This window comes from Papio anubis, chromosome 10 (assembly GCF_008728515.1).
Source record: "Papio anubis isolate 15944 chromosome 10, Panubis1.0, whole genome shotgun sequence".
NCBI classification, from domain to species: domain Eukaryota; kingdom Metazoa; phylum Chordata; class Mammalia; order Primates; family Cercopithecidae; genus Papio; species Papio anubis.
In genome coordinates, this window is record NC_044985.1 from 92200825 (window position 1) to 92221680 (window position 20856).

The following is a 20856-nucleotide window of genomic DNA, read 5'->3' on the forward strand; positions in this document are numbered from 1 at the left end:
TGACTCAATCCCGTGCTGAATTGAGTGTAGGATTTGTTTTACCTAAAATCAAGTTAGACTAGAAGGTAATCTTTTAGGAGTTACAAATTGGCAGCCTGCCAAACCTTGCCATTGGTGTTATGATCAACTTGAACTTTAATATCTCCAGGTGGAGCCTTTAATGTCTAGTTTCTTTATTGTTCTTTCTCAAGTCTACTTGATTATTTGATTCTATCTTGAAGGCATTTGAGCTTCAGAAGCCTGGTGTTGTTTGGCCAGCCACGTTCTTTTCCCTATTAAAAGGGCTGTAATTCTACAATTTGCTAGCTTTCTGACCTTAGGAAAGTTATTTAATTTTCTAATGTTCATTTTGCAAGAGAAGCAGCTAAGGCTATTTGCCTAAGGGCATAAAGCTAGACCAGATTTTCTCTCTGGGTCTCTTTCATCTTCAGCCAACATCTGTGATTCTCTTGGTTCCAAGAAGGGTCTCATTCATCCTTTTTCAGTGGATGATGCTATTAATACTTTCTTATATTCCTAATTGGCTAAATGCAAGGGACTTAACAAGTTGTTGCCTGCTGCTCAGGAGCACAGCCATTATGTTTCCAGTAGCTTCATCTGTCTCCTTTTTCAACTTGTATATCATGGAGAGTTGCTTTTTGTTTTGAGACTCAAGTTTAGTTATTCTAATACAGTAGCAACACATCTGAGGTATGTGCTAAAACTAAGATATAACTTTATAGAAAGATAGAAGTTTCCAGAGTTTTCTAAAATAGGTACAATTTTGATAGTTACTTCAGTGATTACATAATCTTGGGAAATGCTTTGTAAACTTTAGATCCCAACCTCTCATTTCTTTGTAATTCTTTTTTTCCCCACCCAGCCAAAACAACACCTATCTAGCAAATGGTGAATCTGAGGAAGATTCACAGTGGGGTATTTTCCAGCTTACTTTGCCATAGGTTATCAGGTTGATGGGTTTAAGCTAATAGGATGTTCATCCTTTTTGTCAAACTATCTTCGCTTCATCCTTAGGTTTTGTAACTGCTAGAAATAGGCAGAAACTTCAATTGTAACTTTGGTCTACATTAAGGAAATAATAGGTGACAGCTTTGGTGGGCATATCCTATTTTGGCTATGAGGCTGGAATTTGGGCTTATTAGTGATAGATTTGGTTCAGTATTGCTATGTGAGGTATAAATGATCCTTTCCAATTTGGAGCTGCAGGGTTGGGGAAGTGACAGGGAGGGATAAGATTGGAGTTTTAGCAATTTTCTGGCAGTTTTAATATGCTTGGACATAGGTCAAGTTTTACCATGGCAAAATTTACCATCCCGGATGTTGTGAAGTCTGTCAGAATCTTTGAAGGCTGAGCTATTAAACTTCTTTCTGACCATCTTCTGCATGAGACTTTGGATATATGGTCTGCAGACAGAACTGAACTGTTTGATCCTACTGCTTACCTGTTTGACTTTAGAGAACAAGCTCAGTTAACCCTCCCTGATTGCTTTTTCTTCTGCTAAATTTCTAGCAAGCATTTATTATAGGTTGGACCAAAGGGCTTAAGAAGTCATTAATGAATTTTGGACCATTTAAGTGATGTTCCCATTTCAGGCCTGAAAACCATCAATGGTCTTAGACAATGCTTGTCTTAGGTAGCCTTTACTTGTTTGTAAAAGAGCATTTTACATGAGAAGAAATACTTCTAGTAGCCTCTTACCCTTGTAAAGACTTGTTTTAACTCTCAATTCATATAACTGAATGGGAGAACATAATTATATGCTAACCATAAGAGGCAGTTTCCATCACATATATACCTTGTTGTATATAGATACTAGGGACTGTTAACAAGGTTGCTTTTTTTTTTAATCCAACTCAGACACAAGAAGGAAAGCAGAACCTACCTTTGGAGGTCATGACCCTCGTACAGCTGTTCAGCTTCGAAGCCTCAGCACAGTATTAAAACGCCTCAAGGAAATCATGGAAGGGAAAAGCCAGGTACTGTCTAGAGGCTTTGGAAGATTACTTATTAAGCGCTTATGGGGATCATGCCATACCTAATGAAAATGGCATTAATGCCACTGAAAGAAGGTTTAATTAGTGCTTCCTCCAGCTGTGAGCACCCTATTTTTATACATAAGTTCTTAATTTTATTGTAGTCTAATTTATCAGTTTCTTCCCTTTATGCTTAGTGCTTTTTGTGTTCTGTTTAAGAAGTGTTCATCTAGTTCAGGGCAGTAGATATTCTCCTATGGTTTCTTCAAGAAGGTTTATTATTTCTGTCAAGTATAGGGGTCAGGCTTCCATTATTCCTCATGGATGTCCAGTTGGATATAGTACCATTGTTTTTGAAATGACCATCTTCCACTGATTGCATTATAAATTTCACCATAAGTCCATATATGTGTGAGGGTGTGTCAGGGCTCTCTTTTTCTGTTCCATACCTTTATTTTTTTCTATCCTTGTACCAGTACCCTGTCTAAAATTATTGTAGCATTAGAATAAGTCTTGATGGCTGGTAATATTAAGTCCTTCAATTTGTTCTTCTTCAAGATTGTCTTGGTTATTTTGACCTTTTGTATTCCCATATGAATTTTTGAATTAGTTTGTTTTCTGCAAAAGAACGCTTTGAGGATTTCATTTGCCATTGCTTATTAATAATCAGTATTTTCAAGAAGCCTTCACACATTTTTATTGTTATAGGATAGTGACCTGAAACAATACTGGATGCCAGATAGCCAATGTAAAGAGTGCTATGACTGTAGTGAGAAATTTACAACCTTTAGGCGCAGACACCATTGCCGACTATGTGGGCAGATTTTCTGCAGTCGTTGCTGTAATCAAGAAATCCCTGGAAAATTTATGGGCTATACAGGTAAATGCATTTTATTGCCAGTTTACAATTTTTAAAGGTCATAACTATAAAACACTTATAATACAGGATAGTGTTAAGCTAATTTTCATTTTGGGCTTTATGTGTAAGACATGGGGACACAAAGGTGAGGGAGACACAGCTTTGCTTTTAAGAACTTTACTATTGAATCATAGAGTAGATGGGACTTATCATAAATAACCAGAGTAAAAGTGTATTTATTGTAGATGCTAGCAAAAAAACTATAGGAACATTAAAATTTATTAGACAAGATCGTTAGAGTAGATTACTAATTTAAATCACAATGAGAGTTTTCATTTTACCAAGTACAGATCCTCCTTGACGTTACATGACACTGTGCTTTGGCAGTGAATTGTGTCTTACTCACATTCTTCCATACTCAGATTCTTCCATAAGGAGCATAGTCAGATTTCAGCAGTACAGAAAATTTAAGTTATTTGTTGAAAGAGAAAAAAACTGAACAATAGTGTGTTGATTTATATAGTGATTTGGGAGTGGAAGGTAGGCAGAAATTACCTGAAAAAGAACACTCCTGACATCTCTCTCATGTTATTTTTGTTATTGTGAAGATCTTTCTGTCCGCTCATTATTTTTAACAGCTAAACTACTACAGAGTTCAGAATCCCATTATCTATCAAGAACCCCATTAGCTTTTACAGCAGCTTTTTTGTTTGAAAATTATTTGTATTTCTTTTTTTTTTTTTTTTTTTGGTGATAATTTCAACTTTTATTTTAGATTCATGTTTGTTACATGGGTATATTTAGTGATGCTGAGATTTTGCATATGATTGATCCTGTCACCCAGGTAGTGGGCATGGTATCCAGTAGTTAGTTTTTCAAATCTTGCTTGTCTTCCTCCCTCCCTGCTCTAGTAGTCCCCTTGTCTATTGTTGCCATCTTTATGTCCTTATGTACTCAGTGTTTAGCTCCCACTTGTAAGTGAGAGCTTGTGGCTTTTGGTTTTCTGTTCCTGTGTTAATTTACTTTGGATAATGGCCTCCAGCTGCATCCATGCTGCTACAAAGGACATAATTTTTTTTTTTTTTAATGGCTGCATAGTATTCCATAGTCTATATATACCACATTTTCTTTATCCATTTCACCATTGGTGCACCCAGGTTGATTGTGTCTTTGCTATTATAAAAAGTGTTACAATGAACATACGAGTGCATGTGTCTTTTTGGTAGAATTATTTATTCTCCTTTGGATATATACCCAGTAGTGGGATTCCTGAGTTGAATGGTAGTAGTTCTGTTTTAAGCTCTTTGAGAAATCTTCCAACTATCTTCCACAGTGGCTGAAATAACTTACATTCACATCAGCAGTGTATAAGTGTTCTCTTTTCTCTGCAGCTTTACCAGCATTCGTTTTTTGGCGGTTTAATAACAGCTCTTCTGACTGATGTGAGATGGTATCTTATTGTGGTTTTGATTTACATTTCACTAATGATTAGTGATGTGGAGCATTTTTGCATTTTTTCATGTTTGTTGGCCGCTTGTAGGTCTTTTTTTAAGAAGTGTCTGTTCATGTCTTTTGCCCAATTTTTAATGGGGTCATTTGTTTTTTACTTGTTGAATTATGTTTCTTATATATTCTGGATATTAGATCTTTGTCAGATGCATAGTTTGCAAGTATATTCTCTTCTTCTGTGGCTTGTGTGTTTACTCTGTTGATAGTTTCTTTCACCGTGCAGAAGCACTGTAGTTTAATTAGGTCCCACATGTCAATTTTTGTTTTTGTTGCAATTGCTTTTGAGGACTTAGTCATAAGTTGTTTCCCAAGGCTGATGTCCAGAATCCTGCTTCATAGGTTTTCCTCTAGGACTTTCATAGTTTGAGGTCTTACATTTAAATCTTTAATCCATCTTGAATTAATTTTCATATATGGTGAAACATAGGGGCCAGTTTTATTCTTCTGCATATGGCTAGCCAGCTATCCCAGTGCCATTTATTGAATAGGGAGTCCTTTCCCTGTTGTTCATTTTTGTTGACTTTGTTGAAGATCAAATGTCTGTAAGTGTGTGGTTTTATTTCTGGGTTCTTTGTTCTGTTCCATTGGCTTATGTGCCTGTTTTTGTACCAGTACCATGCTGTTTTTGTTGCTGTAGCCTATTCCTATGAAACTACCAATGCCATTTTTCATAGAATTAGAAAAACTATTCTAAAATTCATATAGAACCAAAAAAGACCCTGAATAGTCAAAACAATTGTAAGCAAAAAACAAGTCAGGAGGCATCACATTTCCTGACTTCAAATTGTACTCTAAGGCTACAGTGACCATGATTACAGTTTTTAAAAGACCTTTTTTTTTTTACCTGTAGTTTCTCCCTACCTCGAATTCATATTTCATATCCTAGTCAGCATTCTTTGTAAAATGCTAATTTGATCATGTCAGGGTATTTCCCTGCATAGTACTCTTTCAGTGCTCCCATTGCCCTCAGGATAAAACATTTCTTGTTAATATGGTTGGTATGTTAGCTTTCTAGGGCTGCCATAACAAAGTACCACAGGCTGAGTGGCTTAGAACAACAGAAATGTATGTCTCGTAGTTCTGGAGGCCAGAAGTACCAAAATACAGATCAGGGAACAAATGTAGGGATTCTCCTGGTTGTCTGTTCTATCTCTATATTCTAGAACTGGGGAAATAACCACAGAGTGAGTCTGGAGACTCACTAAACTCACAGTGAGATAGACCTGAGCTAAAGCTCCACTGATCACCTGACCTCTGTAAGTCTCTACTCTGACAGGCAGACCAGAGTGATGTTTTGGGTCTCCTGAAATTAGTGTCAGTTGAGAGTGAGTGTCTAATAACCCCTGAAAAATTTCATTATTTCCTTTTCCTCAGTGTCCAGTTGCCTTGGTACAAGCATAGGTCTCTTTGGGGATGGCTGGTAGAAAGATTAACAGTGTACATTTCTGGCAGTGTAGTGGGGTTCTTCTTCTGAAGAAGAGTTCTGGATCATCGGTAAATGGTAAATCGGTAAATGGCTCAAGTCTGGGAATTGATTGAAGGATCATATGACTCTGTTTTCATTATTCAAGTTGGACTTACAGCTGCTTGATGTAGAGTTATTTCCCTTATACAAATCAAGTAAGAATTTTGTTGACTGGCCATCTACTTCACTTGTGGAGACATTATGATCAACTAGCCAATGCCATAAATCTCTTAATCTATTCTGATTACTGCTTTGATTCTGATGTCTATTACAGTAACCATGCCCACCTTGTCTTTGGTGATTAAAGTGCTGCCTATTGGCCCTGCCACCCTGGGATCCAGTGATCCCCATTGCATTTAGGTTTCCTGACCCAGTAGCAGTAGTTCCTTTTGTAATTTCTGATCTACAAAGAAGAGCAACCACAAAGCTCTTTAAGGATGCTGGGCCTCCCCTCACAAATTTATTTCTCATAGTCGTGGTTGAAAGGTATGTCCTCCTTGGGTGAGTCAGCAAGTCTTACATGGTAAAACTACTTTTAATGTTTCAATCTCCCCTAACCTTTAGATGCCTTCCTCTATAATATAATAGGGCATTTCTGACATTTCAACCCCATTTAGTGTAAGCCACCTTTTGGTCTGTGTTTCAGCCAGTCATCTAAACAGACTGTTGGAGACCCTTTTAACCCCTTGAGCTGCGACAATAAATATAGAATCTGCTTAGTGGGCCCATATCAGTAAATTCAGCTTGATCCAACTTTACTGTTCTTTCCACTGTTATCCCATACCTTCATTATCCATTCCCACATGTATTTCCTTGCCTTTTATCTGTATAAATTGGAAAAATCATGTAGTTCTTCTGGAGTGCAGTGCACCTTCTCATGGGTCACAGTTTGTATCTCACCTTTCAGGGTCTGCCTGAGCTTGAGTTTCTTTATAGGTCTGGTAGCAAAGAGGAGTAGTAGGAGTAGATCCTGAGTAAAATTAGTAGTGTCTTGCAAGGCAACTAACTCAGGGGAGGTCATTACAGACTGTCTGATCAAAGCCAGGTTAATCTCCTCAAATGAGCTGGAAAGACTGCTTCTGCTGGCAAAGAAGACTCAGAATTTTGGTGTTTAGTATCCCCAGCTTCATCAGGATCTTCCTATATATTTCCATCCCTTCCCATTCAATGCCGTCACTTTAATAGCAGACAAACTTCAAGGTTGGTGATTCAGTTTGTGTTTCAGTTCAGCCATTTGCAGGATGAGTGTGTCATTTGATTTTTAGCAGTCTTAGCACTGAAACTGCAGGAGGTAAGGATTTCTTTCAAGGAAGACCTAGAAACTTTCAGATAATTTATGCAGTTCTTCAGCTGGGAATTCGAATCCCTAAGGTAATCCATTTCTTTTTTTACTTTTGTCTAATGCAGTTAGGAGGATCCAGCCCATGTCATTATACTTGTTAGCTTGACAAAACCGTTCTAAGGTATTAAATACTTGGTCACCCAGCACTTTGCCTTTTATAAGTATTAATGTTTGATTAGGAGTATCTATAGGTGATATTTTGCATGTCTTTGTTGCCACATTACACAATGGACTATCAGTGTTCTCTTTACTACTGGAAATAGAGTCATTAGTGCCTTTAAATCTAATCAGCTTAGAGAACCAATTCCAGAAATGTAAGAACCAATTCAGAAAACTTATCCTTAAGATTCTGTTGCTCTAAAGCCATTCTTGGTGCCAAAATATGTGTTAGGGTTCTCCAGAGAAACAGAACCAGTAGGATACACAAACACACACTTAATATAGAGAGAAATTTATGTTTAACAATCGGTCAAGTTATTTTGAGGACTGGCAAGTCTGAAATTCTCAGGGCAAACCAGTAGGCTGGAAACTCCTACAGGATTTCTATCTTGCTGTGTTGAGACAGAATTTCTTTTTCTTCTGAAAACTTTAGTCTTTGTCCTTAAGGACTTCAAATGATTAGATGAGACCTACTCACATTCTAGAGGACAGTCTGCTTTACTTAAAGTCAGCTGATTGTAAATATTAATCACATCCAAAAAAAATAACCTTCACAGCACCTCAGCTTGACCAAACAACTAATTTAGCCAAGTTGACACATAAGGTTAATCACAAATGGGATAATATAGGGGTCTCCAACATTTTTGGCACCAGGGACCGCTTTTGTGGAAGACAGTCTTTCCATGGACTGGCGTAGGGGATGGGGGATGGTTTTGAGATGAAACTATTCCGCCTTAGATAATCAGGCATTAGATTCTCGTAAGGAACGTTTCATCCTAGATCCCTCACATGCTCAGTTCACTGTAGGGTTCACGCTTCTATAGGAATCTAATGCCACCGCTGATGTGACAGGAGGTGGAGCTCGGGAGGTAATGCTTGTTTGTGTATGGCTTGTGTGCTGCTTGCTCACCACTCACCTCCTGCTGTGCGGCTTGCTTCCGAACAGGCTATGGATGGGGAGCAGTACATGGCTCTGGGGTTGGGGACCCCTGCCATAATATATGCTAGGCACAATTATACATTGTGACACTGAATAAATGTTAATACCTAGAAAAATGTCTAGTACATGGAAAGGGATTAATGAACAGTAAACTATTGTTATTGATGGTAGTAGCAATAGTATCTGCATCTGTCATGCAGCTTTTTGATTATATGTGTGTTGCCTCCAGTGGACTATGAGTTTTTTAATGGCAGGACTGTATCTCATCAGTCTTTGTATTCCCATCACACCATATAGGCATGCGCTTAATAGGCTCTTGCTGATGAAAGTTCTTCATGAAATGAAAACTTTTCGGATTAGGCTTGGCTCTGTTTATTGATTTGACAATTTTAGTTCTAATAGCTGACTGGTTAGGGGAGATTTCCTTTATAGTGTAAGAAACAAATGAAGTCTTTGTTGTAGTAAATTGAAAGTCTTTCTTCTGCAGGGAGTAATTTTCACTTCTTTTGTTTTTTTTTTTTTTTTTGGAGACCGAGTCTCGCTCTGCTGCCGAAGCTGGAGTGCAGTGGCACGATCACAGCTCACTGCAGCCTCAGCTTCCTGGGCTCAAGCAATCCTCGCACCTCTCAGCCTCCCAAGTAGCTTGGACTACAGGGTGCATGCCACCATGCCCTGGCTAGTTTTTGTATTTTTTATTGATGTGGGGTCTTACCATGTTGCCTAGGCTGATCTCAAACTCCTGTGCTCAAGCAGTCTGCCTGCCTTGGCCTCCCAAAGTGTTGGGATTACGGGTGCGTGCCACCATGCCTGGCCTCCGTGCATAATTTAATAAAACTGAGTACTATATAATAGTAGTCTTAAAATGAAAAAGTAAAAGGCCATTTTGGTAGTGGTTATGGTGAAAACACGATACAGTTAACTTTTAGAAGTTTTTTATTTTGTATCACTTTAATTTTCTATTATTAGTGGGAAAATTTTAGGTAGAATTATTAAACAACATGTTATTTAGTAAGATTTAATTAATTTACCTCCTTTTTTAATATCTAAAATGTTATAGAATCACTCAAAACAATGTTATAGAAAAATAGGGTAGAAATGAAAACTTACATTTGGACAGGTCTGCACCCTCAAAAAATATGTATTTAGAAATATTAACCTTATTTGTCCTCTCAAGAATATTTCATTTCTATCCTTTTTTTTTTTTCAGACGGAGTTTCGCTTTTGTTGTGCAGGCTGGAGTGCAGTGGCACAGTCTCAGCTCACTGCAACCTCTGCCTCCTAGGTTCAAGCGATTCTCCCACTGCAGCCTCCCGAGTAGCTGGGATTACAGGCGCCCACCACCATGCCTAGCTAATTTTTGTATTTTTAGTAGAGACAGGGTTTCACCATGTTGGCTAGGCTGGTCTTGGACTACTGACCTCCGGTGATTTATCCGTCTCAGCCTCCCAAAGTGCTGGGATTATAGGAGTGAGCCACTGCGCCTGGCCCTAACTTTTTTTATAAGAATTCTTGTATAGTTTTTACTCATATATCATACTGCATGTAAGCCCATTTTCTATTAGTTTGCTTTTGAAATTCTGTGGAGGGTACTCTTCAGGGCTTCACAATAAAGACCTTAATAATATTTTCCTCCTTAATTAATTTGCCTGTGGAAAATATGTTGTTTCCGTTTGTGTTGGTTTATTTATTCTATTAAAAAATGTTATTCCTTGAAACTCATGTCATTGTTAGATTTCTTTTTCAAAATTTTATTTTATGTATGTTTATATTTTTATAGAACAGGGTCTCGGTATGGTGGCCAGGTTGTTCTTGAACTCCTGCCCTCAAGCAGTCCTTCCGCCTTGGCCCCCCCAAAGTGCTGGGATTATAGGTGTGAGCCACTGTGGCTGGCCTAGATCCCTTATGTCACTTTTACAACCTGGAAAAAAAATACTCTTTTAAGCAAAATTGTCTAGTATCATTGGGATATACATTTTATTTTATTTTATTTTTTTAAATTTATTTTGAGATGGAGTTTCATTCTTGTTGCCCAGGCTGGAGTGCAATGGCACAGTCTTGGCTCACTGCAACCTCCACCTCCTGGGTTCAAGCGATTCTCTTGCCTTAGCCTCCTGAGTAGCTGGGATTACAGGTATGCATTACCACGCCTGGCTAATTTTTGTATTTTTAGTAGAGATGGAGTTTCACCATGTTGGCCAGGCTAGTCTTGAACTCCTGACCTCAGGTGATCCGCCTGCTTCAGCCTCCCAGAGTGTTGGGATTACAGGCCTGAGCCACCACGTCCGGCCTGGTATATTACATTTTAAACTCATTATAAATGTTTGCGGTAGTTTGGACACCTGGATGGATTTATCATAATGATGGCTCTGTTTTTTTTCTTTTAACTTTTTATTTTTAGTGCCAGCATTCAAAATGGCCCTTAAATACATATAATAGAGCTAACACAATTATTTCACTTTTTAAAATGTCTTTTTTTGAGAGTCTGTACTTGAAGACATTTCCCTGTTATTAGATGAACTGTTGACCCAAGGAGTTAAAAAAGTTATATTAAGCAATATGTTACTGCTATCTTTTCCTTCATTTTCCTTGTTTTTTTTTTTTTTTTTTTTTTTTCCTTTCTCCTAGGAGACCTCCGAGCTTGCACATATTGTAGAAAAATAGCCTTAAGTTATGCTCATTCCACAGACAGTAATTCTATTGGGGAAGACTTGAATGCTCTTTCAGATTCTGCTTGCTCTGTGTCTGTACTTGATCCAAGTGAACCCCGAACACCTGTTGGGAGTAGGAAAGCCAGCCGTAACATATTTTTAGAGGATGATTTGGCCTGGCAAAGGTATTGTCCCTTAAATATAATTTTATTTAAAATTGAGAAATACCGATAGTTGTTTTACCTGTGAGTGCTTTCAGTTAACACTTACCTTCTTTGAATTATTTCCTGTCAGTTCACTGTGTTCTCCTTTTTCTTTGGCTTGCCTCCAGAATGTTGCAGATGTTTATGGATAGTGATGATATTGGCTAATTAGAATGTAAGCTCCATGAGAGGAGACTTTACACCTTTCTTGTCACTGTTCTATCCCAGGCACCAAAAACAGTGCATGGCATGTATATAATCTTGAGATTATTAATTTCTAATGTAGCCTTCTGTGAGAAGAAGAATGCCCATACAGTATGTATTCATATTTCCAAATGAAATTAGATTTTTTTTCCTTCTGAAGGAATATGTCATGTTTTTCTGTAAGTATACTGCACTGCTACGTCATGTTTTTTTCTAAGTATACTGCGCTGCTTGGTAGTAGAGGGTGCTAACTCTTGGAAGTTCCCTAGAATTGTTTGAATTAGAATCTTAGTTTCATCAGTTTCTGATTTTTAAAAATTATTAGTTATTATTTTTGAGACGGCCTTGCTCTGTCACCCAGGCTAGAGTGTAGTGGAGTGATCATAGCTCAGTGCAGCCTTGAATCCCTTCTACCTCAGCCTCCCGAGTAGCTGGGACAACTGCCGCAGCCTCCTGAGTAGCTGGGACAACAGGTGCACACCACTGTGCTTGGCTAATTTTTTTTTTTTTTTTAAAGAGACGGGGTCTTGCCATATTGACCAGGCTGATCTTGAACTCCTGATTTCAAGCGATCCTCCCACCTCAGCTTCCCAAACTGCTGAGGTTAGAGGCATGAGCCACTGCACCTGGCCTCTGATTATTTTCTTTAGCTGAATTACTTTGTTAAGCATAATACCAAATGTGGTCATTTCAAAGAGCTTATAGTTTTAACTAATATCTCTCTGATAAGTTAATTTCTCAGTTACCCCTTAAGGAATTGAGAAATTAATATGTAATGAATTTAAATAGAAGTAAAAAATGAATTAATTACAGCTACGTTCAATATGCATGAATCTCAGGGACATAAAGTGGAGTAGAAAAGAAAATCATCTAATCATGTAACCAGTAAAATTTAATTTATATAAAATTTAAAAATACGCACAACTAGTACACTGTCTAGGGACTGAAATGTGGTAAAACTTAAAGAAAAGAAAGACAACGATAGATACGAAAGTTGTAACAGTGGTTTCACTGAGGGAAGGGAAGGGGTTAGGACTGAGTAAGGGAATTTCACAGTCAGTGGTAGTGTACTCTTTCTTTTTCTTTTCTTTCTTTCTTTCTTTCTTTCTTTTTTTTTTTTTTTTGAGATGGAGTTTTTTTTGCTCTTGTTGCCCAGGCTGGAGTCCAATGGCACAATCTTGGCTCACTGCAACCTCCTTTTCCCGGGTTCAAGCGATTCTCCTGCCTCAGCCTCCCAAGTAGCTGGGATTACAGGCGCCCGCCACCATGCCTGGCTAATTTTTTCTATTTTTAGTAGAGATGGGGTTTCACCATGTTGGCCAGGCTGGTCTTGAACTCCTGACCTCAGGTGATCCACCTGCCTCGGCCTCCCAAAGTGCTGGGATTACAGGTGTGAGCCACTGCGCCTGGCTGGAGTTTCTTTTTCTTACATTAGTTTTTATTTGTTTATTTTGAGATGGAGTCTTGCTGTGTCACCCAGGCTGGAGTGCAGTGGCGTGATCTTGGCTCACTGCAACCTCCACCTCCCATGTTCAAGTGATTCTTGTGTCTCAGTCTTCCAAATAGCTGGGATTACAGGCCTGTGCCACCATGCCCAGCTAAGTTTTGTATTTTCAGTGGAGATGGGGTTCGCCATGTTGGCCAGGCTGGTCTCGAATTCATAGGCTGCAGTGATTTGCTCGCCTCCCAGAGTGCTGGTGTTATAGGCATGAGCCACCATGCCCAGCCTTTTCTTACATTGCTTGATGAATACTTTGGTGTTTATGGCATTGTGATTTTTTATACCTTACATATATCTTATAAATTTTAAACATTGATTCTATGTTTAATTAATACAAAGTATAGAGATTTTTTAGTTTTTGTTTACTTTAGTTAGTAATGCTTTTTAGTTGTGACTGGCTCTGTCGTAATTGGCAGATGTGATTTGACAAAACAAATCAGGTAAGAAAGCTTCTTGAGAGATGTACAATAGATGTCAAAGGTAGAATGATAGTTAAATTTTAGGTTCTGTGCTAATTGCTTAATGTTCATTCTCTTTTAGTCAGCATATCTCTGTGGCAGGCACTATTTTCTCCTTTCGACAGATGTGGATGCTGAGGTTTAGTGAGATTAAGTAATGAACACAAGGTTACGCAGCTAGTAAGAGGTAGAGCCTACACTTGGACCTAGGTTTGTCTGACTCTATGTTGCTATTCTAGTGGGGTATGGGGACTGAGAATAAAATATTTGAACTCAGATTTCCCTCCAAAATCACTTTCATCTTGTATTTATAATGTTAGAAGTTTTGAAAGCACCCATCCAAGTAATTTTATTTACATTCCATATACTTAAAAACTTTTAAAAATTGTCCTTTTGGCATTTTATATTCTTAAAAGCCATGCACTGCAAAAACTATTACTCATACCGTTTACACCCTAATTAAAGGAAGAACAAACAATGATCCATAATGTCATTATTGCAGGGAAAAAGATTCAATCTGCTTTTAATGTTAAAGTGCCTCATTGAAATTCGCTTTTACTGTCCTGAATTATTTCAGTATTTTCCTATTTTGTTTATAGTTTGATTCATCCAGATTCCTCAAATACTCCTCTTTCAACAAGACTTGTATCTGTGCAAGAGGATGCTGGGAAATCTCCTGCTCGAAATAGGTAAACTGATGAATGAAAACACTGTGCTGTGATGTTTATTTCTTTTCATGTTAATAAGAAGAACAAATGGATAAAAAGGGTGGGATTGATTGTCATATACTTTCTTAGCTCTAAAAACTGAATTAAACTATCATTTTCTTTTTGCTATTCAGCTCTTGTTTCCATTCTCTCAGTGACTCCTCTTTCCAATATTCTCCACTGGCTTCTGGGTTTGGAACCTATACCATTCTTTCTCTTCTAGTTAAATAAGACGTGAAGGATGTGAGGGAATGAGCCATGTGGACATTTTGTGGAGGAGTGTCCCAAGAAAACAGGAATAACAAATTCCTGAAAGGAAATACACCTGGCAAGGAATAACATTCCTATGGTAATGGAATAGAGCAGTCTTAGAGTTAATTTTAAGGACTTTGTCATTTACTCTGAGTGAGATGGGAAGCTGTTGGAGAGTTTTACATTTTTTGTTGTTAATTTTTAATTGCTTTGAAAAAATGTCAAACATGCAGAAAAGTTGCGAGAATAGAAAAATGTATCTTCATATATTCTTCATTAAGATTTGATAATTTATATTTTGTCCCTTTGCTTTCTCATTTTTCTTTTTTTAATTTTTATCTTCTTATTGTTATTATTATTATTATTTTTTGAGACGGAGTCTTGATCAGCTCACTGTAAGCTCCGCCTCCCGGGTTCATGCCGTTCTCCTGCTTCAGCCTCCCCAGTTGCTGGGACTACAGGTGCCTGCCACCATGCCCACCTAATTCTTTTTTATTTTTAGTAGAGATGGAGTTTCACTATGTTAGCCAGGATAGTCTTGATCTCCTGACCTCGTGATCTGCACGCCTTGGCCTCCCAAAGTGTTGGGATTACAGGCATGAGCCACTGCGCGCAGCCTATTATTTTTTAATAAAATATAGAGATGGGTTTTCACTTTGTTATCTAGAGTGGTCTTGAACTTCTGACCTCAAACGATCTTCCCACGTTGGACTCCCAAAGTGCCGGGATTACAGGTGTGAGCCACTGCACCTGGCCATCATTTTTTATATTGTATATGCATATGTGCATATTTTCTGAACCATTTGAGAGTAAGTTACATCATTATCCTTTTTTTTTTTTTGTTATTTTTTATAGTAGTTTTAAGGTTCATAGAAAAAAATGAGCTGAAAGTACAGAGAGTTCCCCTGTAGCCCCTGTCCCCACACATGCGCAGTCTTCATGACTATCAGTGTCCTGCACCGGAGTGGCATATTGTAATCAGTGAACCTGCTTTGACACATGATTATCATCTAAAAGTTCATAGTTAACATTAGAATTCACTCTTGGTGTTGAATATTCTATGGATTTGGACAAATGTATAATGACATACATCTGTCATTGTTGTATCCTACAAAATAGTTCCTCTGCCCGAAAAGTCTACTGGTCTCCTCCTATTTATCCCTTACTCTCCCTAACCCATGACAATCATTAATCTTTTTTACTGTCTCCATAGGTTTACTTTTCCCAGAATGCCATATAGTTGGAATTTCACAGTGTGTAGACTTTTCAGATAGGCTTCTTTTACCTAGTAATATGCATTTAAGTTTTCTTTATGTCTTTGCATAGCTTGATAGCTCATTTCTTTTTAGTGATGAATAATATCCCATTGTCTGGATACACTATAGTTTATGTATCTGCTCACCTACTGAAGGACATCTTGATTACTTCTAAGTTTTATCAGTTATGAGCAAGGCTGTTACGACATCTGAGTATAGGTTTTTTTGTGGGTGTAATTTTCAATTCATATGGATAAATACCAAGGAGCATGATTGCTGAGTCCTATGGTAAGATTATGTTTCATTTTGTAAGACACTGCTAGACTTTTTTCCAAAGTGGCTTTACCATTTTGCATTCCTACCAGCAATGAATGAGAGTTCCTATTGTTTCACATCCTCATCACATTTGGTGTTGTCAGTTTTGGATTTTGGCAGTTTTAATGGGTGTGTAGTATTATCTCATGTGATTGACTTTTGTGTATTAATCTTGTATGCTGCCACCTTGCTATAATCACTTATTAATTTCAGGAGTTTGTTAGTTCTTTTGGATTTTCTATATAAACAGTCTTGTCATCTGTGAACAAAGTTTTGTTTCTTCCTTCCCAGTGTACCTTTTATTTCCTTTTCCTGTCTTATTTTGTTAGCTAAGACTTCTAATTCAATGTTGAAAAGGAGTAGTGAGAGGGGACATCCTTTCCTTGTTCATGATCTTAGTGGGAAAACTTTTGAGTTTCTCACCATTAAGTATGATGTTAGCAGTGTGTTGTTTTTTGTAGATATTTTTTATCATGTTGGGGAAGTTTCCTCTATTCCTGGTTTACTGAGTTTTTATAATGAAGGTGTGTTGGATTTTGTCAAATGCTTTTTCCGTATCAATGATATGATTATGTAGTTATTCTTCTGTAACTTGTTGATGTGATGGGTTATATTAATTGATTTTTGAATGTTGAACCAACCTTGCCTACCTGGGATAAATTCCATTTGGTTGTGGTGTATATAGTTTTTTATACATTGTTGGATTGGATTTGTTACTGTTTTGTTGAGGATAATAGTTTGTGGTTTCCTTTTCTTGTCATGTCTTTGTCTGGTTTTGGTATTAGGGAAATCCTGGCCTCATAGACTGAGTTAGAAAGTATTCCCCCTGATTCTATTTTCAGGAAAATTTTGTGGAGAATTGACATAATTTATTTCTTAAATGTTTGGTGGAATTCACCAGTGAATGCATCTGAGCCTGGTGCTTTCTGTTTTGGAAAGTAACCAGTTATTGATTCAATTTCTTTAAGAGAAATAGGTCTATTTCGATTTTCATTTCTGATATTAGTACTTTGTGTTTTCTCCCTTTTTTTTCTTAGCCTGGCTGGATACTTACTGATTTTATTGATCGTTTCAAAGAACCAGCTTTGGCTTTGTTGATTTTCTCTATTGGTTTCTTCTCTAATCTTTATTATTATTTTTCTTGTGCTTACTTTGGATTTAATATGCTTTTTAACCCCTTTGTTCCCTAAGGTGGAAGCTTAGATGATTGATTTTAGATCTTCTTTTTAAACGTATGTACTTTGTGCTATGAATTTCCCGCTAAGCACTGCTTTCATTGCATTCCACGAATTTAGATAAGTTGTATTTTCATTTTCATTTTGTTACAAATACTTAAAAATTTTTCTTAATATTCTTCTTTGACTCATGTATTTTTTTTACAAGTGTGTTGTTTCATCTCCAAGGATTTTGGGATTTTGTAGCTGTCCTTCTGTTAATGATTTCTAGTTTGATTTCATTTTGGTTGTTGAAGGCAGACATTGTATGATTTCTACTCTTTTAAATTTGTTATGGTGTGTTTTATGGCCCAGAATGTGGTCTGTTTTGGTGAATGTTCCATGTGACTTGAGAGGAATGTGTATTCTGTTGTTGAATTAAGCAGTCTATAAGATGTCCATTATATCCACCTGATTAATGGTGTTGTTGAGTTCAGCCATGTTCTTACTGATTTTCTCTCTGCTGGATGTGTCCATCTCTGATAGAGGGATTAAAGTCTCCAGCTATAATAATGAATTCATCTATTTCTCCTGCAGTTCTATCAGTTTTTGCCTCATACATTTTGGTACTCTGTTAGGAGCAAGCATGCATATTAAGGATTGTTCTGTCTTTTGGAGTATTGATTTCTTTATCATTATGTAATTTCCCTTTTTATCTTTGATTGCTCTGAAGTCTTTTCTGTCTGAAAATTAATATAGTTACTCCTGCTCTTTTTTTAAAATTAGCGTTAACATGGTATATCTTTTTCCATCTATTTACTTTTTTTCATGTATCCTGTTTTGATTTCATTTAAAATTTTAGAAATTAATTTTTAAAATTGACACATAATAATTGTACATATTTGTGGGGTAAATAGTGACATTTTGACCGTTTACTTATTTTTTAATCTGTATGTGTCTTTGTATTTAAATTAGGTTTATTGTAGACAATGTATTTTTGTATTTTTGGATCTTATGTTTTGATCCATTCTAACCATCTCTGTCTTTTAGTTGGTGTATTTAGACTATTGATATTTAAGGTGATTACTGATATAGTTAGAGTAATATCTGCCGTATTCGTTACTGTTTTCTACTTGTTGTTCTTGTTCGTTCTTCCTGTTTTTGTCTTCTGTACCTTTTCCACCTTTATGTATTAATTATTTTATGTTATTCCATTTTCTCTCCTTTTTAAAAGATAGCAGTTATATTATTTTTACTTTTTTTAGTGATTGCCCTAGAGTTTGCAATGTAACTTACAACTAATCCACATTTACTTTGAAATAATACTATACAACTTCACAGGTAATGCAAATACCTTATAATAAAATACTCCCAATTTTTCCCTCCCATCTGTTGTATCATTGGCATTCATTTCACTTACATATAAGCATGCATATATACATAATTGAATACATTGTTGCTATTATTTTGAAGAAATAGTTATCTGTTACATCAACTAACAGTAAGAAAAAGAAAAGTTTTTACTTTAACTTATTCCTTCTTTGATGCTTTTCTTTGTGTATTAATAGATCTAAGTTTCTCACCTATATCATATTCCCTCTCTCTGCCTTTTCAGCATTTTTTGCAAGGCAGGTCTACCGGCAAAAATTTCCCTTAGTTTTTGTTTGTCTAAGAAAGGCTTTACTTCTCCTTCACTTGTGAAGGGTATCATCAGGTGCAGAATTCTAGGTTGGCAGCTTTTTTCTCTCAACGTCTTAAATATTTCACTTCATTGTTTTTGCTTGCATGGCTTCTGAGGAGAAGTCAGATGTATTTGTTATCTTTGATCCTCTATAGGTAAGGTTTCTTTTTTTTCTTTAAATAGAGGTGGGGTCTTGCTGTGTTACCCAGGCTGGTCTCAAACTCCTGGCCTCAAGTGATCCTCTTGCTTTGGCTTCCGAAAGTGCAGGGATTACAGGTGTGAGCCACCACACTTGGTCTTTAAGGTGGTTTTTTCAAGATCTTTTTCCTTATTTTTGACTTTCTGCCATTTGAATACTCTTAGTTTTGCTTAAGTGCAGTTTTTTGCCATTTATCCACGCTTGTGTTCTCTGAGCTTCCTGGACCTGTGGCTTGGCATCTGACATTAATTTGGGGGAAATTCTCAGTGATTATGGCTTCAAATACTGCTTGTGTTCCTTTCTCTCTTTCTTCTTTTTTTTTTTTGGTATTCCTATTACATTTATATTATACTTTTTTTAGCTGTCCCACAGTTCTTGGATCTTTTTTCTATTTCTTTTCAGTTTTGGCAGTTTCCCTTGAGATAGCCTCAAGTTCAAAGATTCTTTCCTTACCTCTGTCTAGTCTACTAAGAGCCCATCAAAGGCACTCTTCTTTATTGTTATGGTGTTTTTGATCTCTTGCATTTCCTTTTTGTTTCTTTCTTAGGATATCCATCTCTCTGCTTACATTATCTATCTGTTCTTGCCTGTTGTTTACTTTTCCCATTAACACCCTTAACATATGAATTATAGTTTAAAAACAATTCCTAGACTGATAATTCCCACATTCATGTTGAGCCTGTTTTGGATGCTTGTTCAGTGTCTTTGAACTGTGTTTTTTGGCTTTCATTATGCCTTGTGATTTTTTGTTGAAAGGTGGACATATGTACTGGGTAAAAGGAACTATGGTAAATAGGCCTTTAGTGATGTAGTGATAGGATGTGAAGGGGAGGTGAAGTGGTCTCTAGTTCAGTGAGTCATTCTCACAAGTGAGCCTGTGCCCCTGAACTGTAAACTTTATCAGGGATTCTGGTTTTTTTTTTTTTTTTTCCCCCTTTAGGTGAGACAGAATGGCTGGCGGGGGCTGGAGTTGGGGATTTTTCTTCCCCCATGTGGAAGGCTAGAAGGGGCTGCGGTTGGGGATTTCCTTCTCCCTGGGTAGGTTAAGCTCTGATATAACTCCAGCAGGTTAGTAGACTCTGGTAAAATAGTTTCTCCTCAGGGCGGAATTGTTATGAAGAACAGAATGATCTGACGTATTTTTAAATTGTTTATTCTCTCCCTCTGCTGGAAGCCAGAAGCTGGAGGGAATTTTTCTGACATTCACTGTGAGGACATGGTAGATCTGGAAGTGAAACTCCCAGAAACATCCCCACTACCCCCATGACTGTGTTCACCTAGAATTTGTATCTCTGGTATGTCTACACTGAGCCTTGAGGAATTTGTCAATTTGATTTTAGGTTTTCCTACCCTAGTATTGGTTCCCATGGAAGCTTCTGCTCCAGTGAGTTGTGATCCTTTGTATCTGCTTGTCTGTCTCTGCAGTATTTGAAGCAGGATTTGGCTTGCGACCTCACTTCTCTAATGGACCTAAGAACAATTGATGATTTTTCTGTTTGTTCAGGTTTTAGTTGTTGAGATGGAGTGAAGATGCTCACGTGCTAGACCAGAAGTAGAAAGTCCTGTTTTTTAGTTTTGAATACTTCAGTGTTTTTCCTCACAACAATCATGCTCTCTTACATAACAAATTTAGGAAATTTTAACAGTGGTAAATTTCTATTATGTAATATACTGCAGGTATTCTGATTTTGCCAATTGTCCTAATAATGTTTTTTTGTACTGATTTCCCCCCCAATCTGTGATCCAGTTCAGAATCATACTTTGAATTTATTTGTCATATGTCTTGGTTTTCTTTACTCTGTAACAGTATCTTAGTCTTTCTTTGTGAATAAGATAGACAAATTGTTGAGTAAAATGCCCATCAATTTAAGTTTATCAGAGGCTTCCTATGATTAGATTTGGGCTGTGCAGTTTTGGGGCAGAAATACTACATGAGTGCTACATCCTTCTCAATCTGTTATGTTATAAAGGACACAATACAAGTTTATCCCATTGGTGTTGCTGACTTGATCTCTTGCATGTTGGGTTTC

At 37.1% G+C, this 20856-nt stretch overlaps 1 protein-coding gene across 24 annotated transcripts in view; it reads left to right on the forward strand.

Moving 5' to 3' along the window:
* PIKFYVE (phosphoinositide kinase, FYVE-type zinc finger containing) overlaps nt 1-20856 on the forward strand; it is a 92469-nt gene that overhangs the window by 9263 nt on the left and 62350 nt on the right. For 13 of the 24 annotated variants that reach the window (XR_002516257.2, XR_002516258.2, XM_009182912.4 and 10 more), the window contains 4 exons: nt 1859-1977; nt 2683-2854; nt 10874-11081; nt 13862-13951. Coding sequence is in view for 19 of the 24 variants with exons in the window: in XM_009182912.4 (XP_009181176.2) it covers nt 1859-1977; nt 2683-2854; nt 10874-11081; nt 13862-13951 (589 nt within the window). In the remaining 5 variants the exon portion in view is untranslated. Of the gene's footprint in view, nt 1-1858; nt 1978-2682; nt 2855-10873; nt 11082-13861; nt 13952-20856 lie in introns of those variants that run through there. The other 11 variants (XM_009182930.3, XM_009182922.4, XM_009182923.4 and 8 more) reach the window with 4 other exon arrangements.